Raw genomic sequence first — 14,223 nt, forward strand, 5'->3', positions numbered from 1 at the left:
GAGATAAAGGAAACATAGTGAGTAACCAGTATTTAATGTCAGAGTTGTTAAGTACATAAATAATTTCAGATTATAAGGACTGTAACTCCTAGAGATATTTTTTTCCTCTCATATTGAGTTATGATTCTTTTTCATAGTCTCTAGATAAGACTCCAGTAAAACTTAATGTGTTCTAAATAAATCAAGAACTAAAAGCAGTATTTTTGCCATGGATTTATCATGATTGTCATAAATACAATTAAAATCTATTTTTAATGTTTTACTTCAGTTCAGTGTATTACAGAACTTAAATGAAAGAACTTATTTAGGACCAGAAAATAGGACTATTTAAAAAGAGTTTTGTTCAGGATGTACTAGTTATTTCCCTCTTTCAAAAATTTGTATACTACTGAAATGTATACAATTGCAATAAATTTCATCATAAACTAAAGCTCAGTAGTTAATAAGAAGATGATAAAAAAACCCCAAACCTCAAAGCTATAGCCAATTATAAAAGTGAGCTATCGCTTCATTTTTTTGTTGTCTACTGAAACCTGAATCTTGTAAATAGCTTATAAAGCTCTATTTTTATTACCTTTATATTTTGTGAAATTGGTCACTGTATGCATTACAATCCATAAAATACAACTTTTAGCAATGCTTTCTCAGTGTCCGATCAGATGTCCACTGAGTTCAACCAGAATTTCTCAAGAATTGCTACGCGAATTCCGAACACATATTTTATTCCTTTAATATTTATGTTTCAAGCTCTCTACTGCAGCACCCCAGAGTCGCCCCCGCACGGTTTCATTGTCAGCCAGACAGGCGGGCAGCTCAACAGCATGGTCCGCTGGGCTTGCGACCGCGGCTTTCGGCTCATTGGGAAAAGTACTGCTGTGTGCAGGAAGTCTCCATACGGGTATTACTCCTGGGATGTTCCAGTCCCAGCTTGTCAAGGTAAATGCTTTTGTTAAAAAAAAGTTACACTCCAAGAAACTTTCTTTTTCTTTTCTGACTTAAAATGAATAGAAGGGAAATGTTTCATGGTCATACATCTGTGCCAAAATGTTTCAACCTCATAAAAAAAAATGCACTTTTAAGAAACCGTATTTCAAGTGGAGCTAATAAGACTGACATGCAGAAAACACTGCTTTAATATTCAGTGAAGAATATTTAAGAACTTCATTTTGGTCCAATAACAATTTCTGAAATTTCACATAAGTCTTTAAAATGCTGTTCTTCTTTGAGAACTAATATGACTAAGGTTTTCCAATGACTGTGTATATTTTTAATGTATATCTTTGGAACTGGAGCTATGTTCCAAAGTTTGTGAAAAGGGAATAGATTTTAATGTTTCAGTTTGATTAACAATGTTGCCTAAGCTGACATATAGTGACCAAACATTTCTGTGATAGTTCTATTTTTAGGGAATTTTGGATATTTCCTATTTGTAATTTTTTCCTCTCTAAGTATCTGATGTGGCAATAAATTTTCCTGATTTTTTTTACGTTTTTCCCTAACTAAAAGGTAATTCTCATAAAATTATACAAGGGTTTACTTGGAAGTGACCTTAGAGTTTTAGTTGCAATCCCTCTGGGATGGGCAGGAACACTGTTCACTCAACTAGGTTGCTTCATGCCAGTCCGACCTGGCCTTCAGCACTTCTAGGGATACAGCATCCACAACTTCTCTGGGCAACTTTTCTGTGCAAGTTTCCACAAATATGAAATTCAGCTCAAAACTGTTGTAAACTGAAATATCATTGGGTGACCTCTGGGAGATCTGTTATTTATATAAAAGTCTGTTATCATGCCTTGCTGGTTTGCATCTTGTTTCTTAAAAATTTAGGGTTAAGGGACAGATATATTTTTCTTGTGCCACAAGATTAATTGTTAACATGGATAATATGACTCAAAATGTATCAAGTCCTAATGGAGATTTTTGAGTACTGAAGGAGTAATTAACCCCAATGGTAGATATAGAACACCTCAGATTGCAGCTAGAATGTATCTGATATGTATTTTACTGACTGGTGAAAGAGACAGGATGTGAATTATGTCCATTACATGAATAAGCAATATTGTAGAATTTGTTGTTGCTTAGGATTGTAATCAATGTTTGCATGTTACAATTATTTTGCAAGTGGATATTAATTTTAGGCACTGCTAAATGCTGGCCCTGATGTTACACAATTGTTCGGACAACTCTTGGAATTGTCTCAAAGCTTTTATTATCATTAATGTGCTTCTGAAGGAAGAGGTTAAACTAGGCCAGTTATGCAGTAAAGAGTGTTACTTGTTTATACAAGCATATAGCTATCATCTTTGAAGGGATAGATTTGCCTAATCTGCAATCCAAGCTATTGAGGAATTTAAGAAGTAATAAACATGGTCACATGTTTTCATTTTAGTGCCATAGAAGTGGTTTCTTTCCTTGGTGATGGCAAGTGAAATAGTTTTATCAGATGTTCTGTAAAAGATGGAAGGGCAACATTCTCGTTTAATTAACTTGTCACTTTTTATCTCTTTAGGGTCATGTCGTCATACCCTCTAAAGCTTTGAATTCAATTGTAGTTTCTTGGGGTCTTCAATTTCTTAATCACAGTTTTCTTATTTTTCTTCTAAATGTGTGTTTGTCTCTCCTTGCCAATAGATACTGTGACAGTATTCGGTATATGTTCTCATATGTTCTTATGTCAAGACAGGTGATAGCAAATTAGAAATATTTTACTGTGATCTTTTCAGCAGAGTGTGTCTGTATTCTGGTTTTTTGATTTTTCTTGTTCTTAAATTCCCATGTAATATGCAGGGGTTTTTTTATGGCAATGCAAGAATATTTTAACATTGATTCTTATGCCTCTGTTCTGCAAGTTGTTCTAGGATTTGTGCTTTACCTGTGTCTTAGCTGTGATTATTAGCTTTGGTACTGTGCCACACAGCTGTTATATTGCTTATGAAGCAAATCAGTTTTATGTCAGATCAGCTCCCAGTAGGGGCAAAAATAGATTGCATTTTTTTTTTTCGCAAGTATTATACATAGTCTGAGAGGATTAACCTTCCTGTGTGGGCATGATAGGTAGTTTCTTAAGGCTCAAGATTTGACTTCAAAGTAAAGTACTTCAGACTTAAATGTCTAAGCCCTTTTTTCTAACTTTTTTTTTTTTTGATCTGACCTACATTAGATATGTGGTTTCAGAATGTGGAAAGGGGTTAGTTTTTATTTTTAGTCCCAAAACAGACAGAGAATTATTTAGAACCAGATTTTCTCTTGATACATTATTTTTGTTAAAGAAAAGAAATAAAATAGTATCTTGTACTTTTATTTGCAGTTTTCAACTTTCTCCTCTAAGAGATAGAGGAGCCAGCAAGGAGAGGTGCTATGCTGGATCTTTTTTTCAGCAAAAAGCAGGGGCTTATGAGGAATATAAAGCTGAGGGGTGCAAAGACTGTGAAACTCTAGGGTAAAAAATCTTTAGAGCAGAGAACAGGGTGAATGCTGGCTAGCATTGACTTCAGAAGAGCAGAATTTGACCACTTCAGGGATTTGCTTGGTAGACTACCATGGAATAAAGCCTTAGCTTTAAGGCTTTATAGACAAAGATAACTGGTTAATAGTCAAAGGATCACTTCTTCCAAGCTCAGAAATGTTGCATCCTCAGAAATTTTGTCAAAGAGAAAGTCAGGTAGAAACTTCAGGACACCTGCCTGGATGAGCAAGGAGGTCCTGGACAAAACAAAACACAAAAACAAAGCCTAGAGAGGGTGGAAATGAGGACAGGCATCCTGGGAGGAATACAGACAAGTTGTCCAAGCAGCTGTGGATCAGGTTAGAAAAGCTAGAGCCTTGATAAAACAAATCTGTCCATGGCTGTCAAGGGCAACAAAAACAGCTTCTAAAGATATATTGGTGATAAAATGAAGACCAGGCAAATTGCAAGCCCTGTCCAGAAGGATACAGGACACTCGATTACCTGGGACAAGGAGACAGCTGAGGTACTCTGCAGTGGTTTTGAAAGTCCTCACTGACAAGTGCTTCAGTCTCACTTCATAAGTCACAGATCACAAAGACGAGGGCTAAAAGAAACCTACAGGAAACCAGCAGAGGGGCTTTTTTCAAGGGTATGCAGTGATAGGATAGGGTTAATGGCTTTAAAATAAAAGGGGATCAATTAGAATTACACATCAGAAGAGAATTCCTTGCTGGTTGCCCAGAGGAGCTGTAGATGCCCCATGCCTGGAAGTGTTCAAGTCCAGGCTGGACTTGAGCCATCTGTTGTAGTAAATGATGTTCCTGCCCATTGCAGAGGGATTGAAACTAGATCTTTAAGACCCCTTTCACCCTAGGCCATTCTATGAGTCTGTGATTCAATATTTTCAAAAGGGTATTTTCTTTCTGCTTTCCAGGTGGAAAAAATAGAATGTTGAAAGGTAATTTTAGTGATTTGCCAGAGGTCACAAAGTACAACCGATGAAAGAAATCTGAACATAAATCATATGACACGGAAACACAGAAAGTGTGTTTCTCAGACTGGTGCCTTACTGATTCAACCATGCTGGTCATATTTTTTTCCAGATATTTTCTATTCCCTTTTCTATATTATCATCTGCATTTTGAATTCTTAGCTGCAGACTTATAAACCATTATTCTTATTTTTTACTTTCTCCATCAAGAGCTTCATTGTATTCAATTCCCTAAAATCTTAAGAAAATTTATTTCCATGCTTAAAACTCACATTAATGAGGTAAAAATTAATTTTCATGAATTTAAGACTAGTGATTTTACAATGCATAAGCTCTTTGAGGTCAGTGGAAACTTATATTGAAGACATAAAAAACTTTGTTTTTGTCTCTACTCAGCAATATCTTGTGGAATTCCTAAAGCTCCACTAAATGGTGGGATATTAACTACAGATTACTTGGTTGGCACCCGTGTTACTTATTTTTGCAATGATGGATACAGGCTATCAGCCAAAGAGCTTACTACTGCAGTCTGCCAGCCTGATGGTACCTGGAGCAATCACAATAAAACACCTCGCTGTGTAGGTGAGTAACATGTAAGAAGTCTCTGGCGAGTAAAAACCTGTCTGTACATTTTTTTTTTATCTATGACACAAATCTTCACATGACTTAAATGCTCATCTTCAGGTTACTTTAATCTATGAATTATTTGCTGATATTCAATTATTATGAAATACACATATGAAGTATATGTAACTAAGACATGGTGAAACTTCACAGCATAAGCAGAATAAACATGCTAGAGCTTATAGAGTACAATCAAGCTAATAATTAATTTACAGTTAAATCAAACTTAATGGCTGCAGAGGTTTTCTACAAAAGTCATCTCTTCAGTGATAGCTACATAATACATGTACTGTTAGCAAACCCTTTTTACCATCCCGAATTGCAAAACCTGTGATAATTGTTTGAGACTGATGCTTATTATTTATATTCATCCCATCATCATAGACCTACACCATCTAAACTTGGGGGAACATCGCTGCAGGGAAAATGCATTTAAGTCCCAAAATCAAGTGGATATCAGCAATTACAAATGGGAAATGGGATATGAAAACCCAGGTGATTGCAAGAGTGATACAGGGATGTCAGTGTCTCATGCACATTGGGATTTGGATTATCTCACCAAATGTATTTTGGAAATGAAAGAAAATTAGGACTGCAGTGTTTTTCAAGGATTTCCCCTTTCTCCTTTTTTTTCTTCTTGAAATTTCATTCTGTCATGAATTTTTCTCTTTCTAAAGAACCACTGAAAATAGAGTAAAACAAAGTGGGAAGGATCATTATGCTTCTTACACTATTTTTTATTCTATTAGTGTTTTAGAATGTTATTGTTCCATTTCTGGAGGAAGAATACTCAGAATTAAGAAATGAGACAAAAATATAAAGCTATTGAAAAAACAACCTGTATATGGATATTTTCTGTCACCATTGTACAGCCTCTCAAAGAAGTCTTTCATGTCTCATAGAGTTTACCTAGGTAGAAAAATAATTTCTCCATTTAAATGTACTTAAAATTTTAGTAAAGATTCTGGTGCCTGATGTAAAATGTTACAGAAGGTCCAGCTATAGTGAATTCAACCATGCTATAGCTCCTATCTACACCAACTGCATCACTCTGCATACATAATCCCTTCTCTTTCTGGATAATTATTAATTAAATGAGACAACTCATGCCCTCTAACCACAGCCAATTTCAAGTACAGCTTTAGTTTTCAAAGATTATGTCATTGTGTTTAAAATATATTTTTTATTAATAATGGTACAGATTTTCCCAATCTGCCTGTGCAAAGCCACCAATAACTATGTCTTTTTGTTATCTTGGAAGTTGTTACATGTCCGAGCATCAATTCTTTTACCCTGGAACATGGAAGATGGAGAATAGTGAATGGTTCACACTATGAGTATAAAACAAAAGTAGTTTTCAGCTGTGATCCTGGGTATTATGGTTTGGGACCAGCATCTATTGAGTGTCTTGCTAATGGCACCTGGAGCTGGAGAAATGAGCGGCCTTACTGTCAAAGTGAGTACATCTTTTATCTGCATCTGCTGTATACAGATTTCAGGAAAAAATATTTTATTGGGTGAACTAGAAATGAACTAATTTAGTATTCAAAACTGTAAATTAGAAAAGGTGTTTCTTGGCTGGAATTCCTGGGTATCCTAAAGGTTGTTATTTACAAATATAATACATTAGATTTAGTGACAAGAACATATCTGTAGGCACACTTCTGGAGTTTAAAGGTCCCTAAATTTACAAAGGTACAAAGAAAATATTTTCCTATATGTTTATTTTAGGTCAGGAATGCTGTAAAGTCTTAAAAAGTGCAAAACCTTTGTATCCTGTCTGCACACTTGATAAATAAAATAATCTCTCCTTTCTGGTAGTTACCATGTAGTGTGAATTTGCACACATTCACATCATTCCTACCATTAGCTGGTATGCTGGTAACCTGCAATAGTTAATTTAAAAAAAAAAATTAATCAACATTCAGATATTTAAACCAACTAAAGATGTAGCTATCATTGTGTTTCCTTCCCCTACTGCTGTGAAAAGCACATTTCTTTATAAATTTACATTTAGACCTCTCTTTTACAAAACTGTGGTGTTTTGGTTACACTTTGAAGCTGCAAAACTCTTTCTCTTTATGGAACATGGTGTGACATACCCCCCTGACAGAATGAGATACAACTGTGCTTTTGGTTTCTGCATCAAAAATGTGTGTATCTGCATGTTTATGTATAAATACAAAAATATCTAAAAAAGCCTGTAGATAAGCCAGGTAACTATGGCTCAAAATACATTTGTAATTTATTGACAATATATATAAAAAAAAGAAGTTTAAAAATGCATTTTCAAACACAGATTAATTATACTGGAAATTAACCTTGATTTTGAGTTCTTTATAACTGGAAATTGAATATAGAATTTAGAGAATTTTAAAAAGTTAATTGCAATATTTTGTCTCTACTAGTGTTAAAAATACTGTGTATTTGTCTGTATCTATATCTCTGTGTATATATACTCTACATACTAAATTTGTATTTGTATCTCTTTTTACTTTGAAAGGTAAACTTAGCTATGTTTTGAGAAGCTTTGTTTGAAATATTATTACTTACTTTCCTCTAGGCATAAAGTGTGCTACCTAATTTCAGCCTTCTATTTACTACTAATATATTAGTTTTGTTAATTAATAAAATTGGCAGAAAAGAATATTATTTTGATTGAAAAGATGTTTCAATTGTAAATAAATAGCAATAAATTCCATCAATATCATTCACTCTTTATAAAACTGTAGTGTGTGAATGCTAGGGAAGGCATTTCATTATGATCTAGAAGACCAAAATGACCCCTTCCCAAAGAAGCATAACTAAATCTGATAGTAATTGTGATGTTCCAGTATGCAAAACGTACTTGATAAAGCCAAGGTAATTAAACAACATTCAATAGTGTTCTGAGTGCCTTTTTTAACTTTACAGAAATTATTTCAATCATTATTCCCCCTCTTTTAAGTATAATTTCTGGGGAAGGAATAGTTTTTGTTTGCAGGTTTTTAATCTATGATTTCTACAGATTTCTGCAAAATACTTCAAGGTGTGAAATTTATTTATTTGATTGACTGGTTGATAAGTAGTGTTGGTTAATAGGAATTATTGTTTGGGTGTTTGTGATTCTCAGGTGTACACTTATGTTTTGTTTTTGTTTTGCCATGAAGTTATTTCCTGTGGAGAACTTCCTACACCTCCAAATGGGAATAAGATTGGAACTCAAATCACATATGGATCTACAGCTATATTTACTTGTGACTCAGGATACATGCTAGTTGGCTCTGCAGTGAGGGAATGTCTGTCATCTGGACTCTGGAGAGGAATTGAGACCAGATGTTTAGGTATGGCTACTCCTGTCATGACTTGTCCATATTCTTTCTCTCTAGGAGACAAAAGTAAGCAAAGTGATCTGCTTCTCCTTTTCTATATAGCAGACACATTGAAGAGAGCTCTGCATGTGTGTGTCTGGGCAGCATTGTTTTTCTCATCAAATTAGAAGTATGTTTATGTTTTCAAAAATTACATTATCTTTGCAACTTGCAAAATCTGTTAGTGTATTTTTGTATATGCCTTTAAAGTAGAACTATACATAAGCAGCAAGACAGATTGATTCCAGATGTATCAACTCTAATACATATCCTCACTAAAATATCTGCATAGTAGATCTGAACTAAGTGGTTGTGTCATAGAATTAAACTGTATTCTTGAAAAGATGCAGAAAGAAGAAAAAAATTGTGGAAACTTTGACAGGACCAGTGCAGCCTTATTTCTGAGAGAAAGCCACTGTCCTGATGCTTTTTACAGAATTTCAGACCCTTTACTTGTACAAGGTTAGGCATCTTCTCTTATTTAATATACTCAGACATTGTTGCCTGAATTATTTATGAATAAAATGAACACATGAAGCAATTTCAGGGCTGCTTTCTGATTCACTGTCATGTGTACCTTGAACTGGGTTATTATATTATGTAGAGACATAGGTTTTAACTCTATATTTAACCAAAAATTTAATTTCAGTTGAAATCAAAAGAATGTTAGCATTCTGAATTAGAATGAAATATAGAAATTATATTGTATCTCGTTTGTAGAGGCATGAATATATAACAGAATATCCATAAACTGATACTCTCAGAAAACTGAACTGATATATACATTAAATACTGGGGTTTGTTGCAATATATATTTGTACAGATTGTTATTCGCCTTTTTAAATTATTTTTAATCCCAAATAAACAGCTTTATTTTCTAATGTTCACATAAGTGAATGACTCATGAATGAGCAGAAGTTTTGCTTATCAGGCTACAAGTCTGCAGCTGGAATATTCCCTGATATGCAGCAGAGAGGGATAGAGGCTTCGTTTATGTTTGACTTTAACAATGGAAACTCTTGATATTCTTCATCTTCTAAATTGTCAGCAATTGCATGTTCTAAATCTAAATTTTTGAAGCGCTATACTATGTGTTTAAATCAAAATGTTCTGCTTTTTTTCTTGTTTGCCAGTTTGTTTGTTTTTACGTTTTACTGATTTTTCTGCAGAAGTTACAGGTGTTGAAGTTAGGAGAAATGTAAAAAATTTTCTTCAGAAAAATAATAATATAAAACCAGATAAATTAGATCCTATTTGTGATTAGCACCTTGGAAAAATACTTGCGTTTAAGAATTTTGCCAACATAACTTCATGCCAAGTGAAGATCAGAATTAATTGAATTTCTCCTACATTTGCCTGTAGAAATAAAATTGTAATATAATTTAATAATAGTAACAGATTACATAATCTTTACTTGCAACTTAAAAGAGGACCCCTACATCTTGGAAGTGATTCATTATTATTCAGTTCCTACACTATAATGTCCAGTAACAATAAAAAGCTAAGAAAACAACTATATAACTAGAGGACAAAACCAGTAATCTAAGCCAAACAGAAAAGCTAGTGACAGAGCAAATTTATAAAAGGGAGAGAGTCATGGCTGCCATAATTTCTCTTGCAACAATGCTGCCTACTGTGTTCCATCACTGAGTTACATCACTGAGTGCCCTGCAGACTCAGAATAACTCAGTTCAGTTCTTGTTTCTTCCATAAGAAATTTGAGACTTCAGAGGGATGAGATCAGCTAATGACAAACCAGAAATAAGAAATATTTAAAAGAAGGTTGTTGTCAGAAAGTATAGGAAGTGGAGGAAATTAAAGCACTATTAGAATGTGGGAGAAAGGAGATCAAATACAGCAGAAAGACCTACAAAGTGGGTATTTTAAGAAATTAATTTTTGTGGAATTTATCAGTAATGTTCACTATCTACTTCTGATGTTTTCGTGCTTTTGGTTGTAAACATTTTTTACAACTGAGCTTTTCCACTTTTACTTTCTGAAAAATGTAGTTGAAGTGATTTCCAATGTATTTCTGTTTTAAGTTTTGAAGATGCCCTTAGGAATATACTTAAATGATATACATGAAATCCCACCAGAAAAAAATAATACCCTTTTCAAGTATTTTAATTAAAAATGCACTTGTTTTTTTCAAAAGTGCTACTGAAATAATTACATTTAATTTTTGTATTAGATAGCCTGATTTTACTTCCAGGTATGTGTAATTTTGAAAGGTAGAACAAACAAGAATCTAAGTATCTGCAGTAGAACTTTAAAGTAGTTTGTGGTGAACCTAATCAGATACAGATGAGAATTAGAACTGAGGTAAGCTTGAAATCACCAAAAATATTGACTGAAATCCAAGTTATGTTATTCCATGACATTGGGAACAGTGCATGGTTTTGATAACAGCCATAATAGTGTGAGAATATGATAAGTGTGAGAAGATAAGTATCACAGCTCTTTTTTGTCTTTCTTTACTCATTCTGACTTCTTTTACTAAAAGATGGATAATTTATGGATAATGAATCTATGGCAAAAACAGGAATACTTAACACAACTGCCTTCCTTTCTCAATCCCACTATTTTTTGTTTAAATAATACCTAAATGACAAAGTAGTACTTCATGAGTAATCACCTTATTATAATAGTAGGAAATTGACTTGGTCTGTATTCTCCATAGCTGATGAGAAGAAACAATGTTCAAATTGAAAAAAACAAATGAAACAAAACAGAATAGAGCTTCTGAAGTACTTCTGTTGTCAAAGTTAAAGAAAATTAAATGTCCAGGACATTTTATTGTGAAAAAAATCACATTAGTCTTTTAGAAAAGAAAACAAGTAAAGATTAAAATAATGACAGTTGTTTCTCCTAAGTTACAAACAGTCTTTCACTATTTGTTATGCTTGATCTTTTTCTGTACTGGTAACACTGAAACTGTCTATGTAATAAATCCTGAGAAACATTCAGAAACATGGAATAGATTTTTACTGAATATCCTAGTTATAGAAAGAGACTGACAAATCTGTGATTTTTGTTATACATTTTCCTCTTGGGAAAATGCTTAAATATTCAACAAGAAATTGATTATTCTTTTGTCTGTTTGTATGAAAACTTTGTGTATTTACAGTATTTACTGATGACATATTTACAATGTTATATTTTGCATTATTTCCTTTATTCATTGCATTAATTTTGTTTGCTTTAATTTAATACTAGGAATAACATTGATCATAAAAACATATATTATCATACTTTAGGCGTTTTTTTTAGTGTATTTATTTTAATATGTAATCAGATATTTAGTAAACTGGGCATTTCCTAGAGTGGACGTAAATTGGGTCTACTTTAATAACTCTATAGTACTTTCAGATAAACTTTGGGGTTAACTAGAATATGAATGGTGAAAAACATTTCCTAAGATTTTTCTAGCACAATTTTTCCCCCCTTTTTTCAGAACATTACTTTTACACATCATGATCAGGACTATTTTTTCATTTTTTTAAACGTATTTTTTGCCTTTTAAAATGTTTTATGTCTTATTTTGGTTAACATTTTAGACAGCTTAGTCAAAAACACTTAACAAAGTCAAACTAACAAAGAAAAGTATAGCATGCTTTGAAAAGTCTTTCTGTTAGATGCAGTTCTTCTTACTGCCCTTCTAATGGAGCAGTTTTCTTAGATTCTTACAAAGAATTCTGATTTCTTTCTAGGACCTTACTCATTGTAAATGTAATGTGCAAAATTCCATACTTCTCTTTGGGGGTTATTTTACTGAGCTTCCCTCACTTGTGCTAGTTACATGACTGATGGTAATTTTAAATGTTGTTTAGACATCTCAGCAATGAAAACTACATGAAAAGGCAGCAAAAAATGTGATTTTTAACCAATACTTAAACTCAGAGGAAAGCTATGCACATTTCTTTTTTGTTGATTGGTGAGCTAACTCCAAGTTTTCACATTTCTTGAACTCATGACTCTATCCTCTTCATCTCAGCTGTACAACACCTAACACTTATTTCTTAATTCCTTCTTCTTTCTCAATACTTCATGGCATCTAAACATCCTGATAAAACAGATATGTTGATGTTCTCTCCCTTATTTACCAAAAGTCAGTGCTATTATTTCATACAGGATACACTCAGCAACTTCTGGAACAATAGTTTTGTTCAGTTCTGCATATTAGTATTAAATCTCAAATAAAGATAAATGATAAAATATTATTAATTTTTTAAAGGGCTGTAAGACTTCATATTTTGCTGTTAATTGTGATATGACCAAACTATGTTAATTCAGTTCATTGGAGAGCACCTTTATTAAGTGCCCCTATGAATTAAATGCAAAAATGAAGAATGAAGTTTATTTGATTAATAAGGCATAAAGTAGTGTGGTTCCCAAACATGGCTAATATTAGATGAGTTTTCAGTAAAGGCAGATGGATAGAAGAAAATAGCTTTTTTGGTTAGTGTGTACAATAAATGTCAACATTTGCACTTCCCAAACAATAATATTAAGAATACCATTCATCTCTTCTCTTAAGAGAAAGGCTACACTTCACATACTGTGTCTTTGTCTGAATTAAAAAATAATCCATCAGATTGAGCAGATCATGAAACAAATAATTGATTTAGAATTATCTACATTTGCATTACATATGGTTCAGAGAATTTTCCTTGGACTATATCTGCTCTAGTCCTCTGGGCCAAATGCCATCATTTTTTATATGGTTTTAAGTTGTCAAAAAGATCTGTCATTAATTTTGACTACTTTTTATCCAAAAGGAGATGAAACATGTTTTGTGCACCTAGTTGAGCTTCTCAGTGTGCTTCCCCTGAAAGGAAGCTAATTTGTTCATGGTAAAATGACTCAGCACATTTAAGAGAAGGAAGATCTGAACCAAAATTCCAATGTGAACACAACCTTTGATGTGTTAGCTGGGGAATATTTATCCCAGTTTTACTCAACTCTTTTTCATACAAAAATACTGCCTTAAAATGCTAATGAGTCATTGTTGGCAGCCTGTTCCTCGTAAAGGAAAAATCAGTTATCCATCAGCTCTAAGAACAATGCTGTCCATGGAGTCAAAAAAATAGCAGACATACCACCTGGGGCAAAGCAGCCATGTAAGCTAACAGCAAAGAATGTTCAGGTACATTAATTTATCAATAGCATTTTATATATTTTCTCAATCAGCTTCCAGCAAATGAAAGGTTTCCATGTCTATGTAACCTCTGAAGTGTAACCTCTCTGCCACTATTTTCATACTTGAAACTTCTAGAAAACTATATAAGCCACTACCTTCTTCATCTTCACTGTTTTTAAATCTCTTTTTTAAACTCTTGGTATTTCAGTTAAGGGGGATTCTGCATCTCTAGTGTTACTGAATTAATATATCTGGAGTTAGCCATATGCTTCTCTTTGTTCTTCAGTACCACTGTATAATAATAACTAGACTTTCAGATTAGGTATATGATGTTTCATCTTTAAAGAATTATTCAGCTGTTTCAAGGAATTCAGCAGAGAACTTCCCTCTGTGGGCCATGGATTAAAAAAAGATTTAAAATAACTTTACCATTCATCCTGAACAGTTTTAGTATGGCTTGAACAGCTGTAAAAATGAGACTCTTCTGAAAATAGCAAGAGAAATGCCCACCTGTTTTGTCCAGAACTGTGCCTTCTTATATCTTTTTATTAAATGGAAGCCCTGTAAAGAATAAAAAAAAAAAAAAAAAAAGAAAAAAAGCCAGGAAATAATTCTTCCATTTTCAGCTGAGGTCATCTTGACAGGTTAATTAACTTTGTTGAATAATAAA

At 33.2% G+C, this 14,223-nt stretch overlaps 1 protein-coding gene across 3 annotated transcripts in view; it reads left to right on the forward strand.

Annotated features, from left to right (window-relative positions):
- CSMD3 (CUB and Sushi multiple domains 3) overlaps nucleotides 1-14,223 on the forward strand; it is a 592,443-nt gene that overhangs the window by 517,834 nt on the left and 60,386 nt on the right. For all 3 annotated transcript variants that reach the window (XM_071421704.1, XM_071421705.1, XM_071421706.1), the window contains 4 exons: nucleotides 748-936; nucleotides 4,836-5,021; nucleotides 6,325-6,519; nucleotides 8,213-8,386. In XM_071421704.1, coding sequence (XP_071277805.1) covers nucleotides 748-936; nucleotides 4,836-5,021; nucleotides 6,325-6,519; nucleotides 8,213-8,386 — 744 coding nt within the window. The remainder of the gene's footprint in view (nucleotides 1-747; nucleotides 937-4,835; nucleotides 5,022-6,324; nucleotides 6,520-8,212; nucleotides 8,387-14,223) is intronic.

This window comes from Agelaius tricolor, unplaced genomic scaffold (genome assembly GCF_023055355.1).
Source record: "Agelaius tricolor isolate 1412-34295 unplaced genomic scaffold, bAgeTri1.0.p SCAF_2, whole genome shotgun sequence".
Classification (NCBI taxonomy): domain Eukaryota; kingdom Metazoa; phylum Chordata; class Aves; order Passeriformes; family Icteridae; genus Agelaius; species Agelaius tricolor.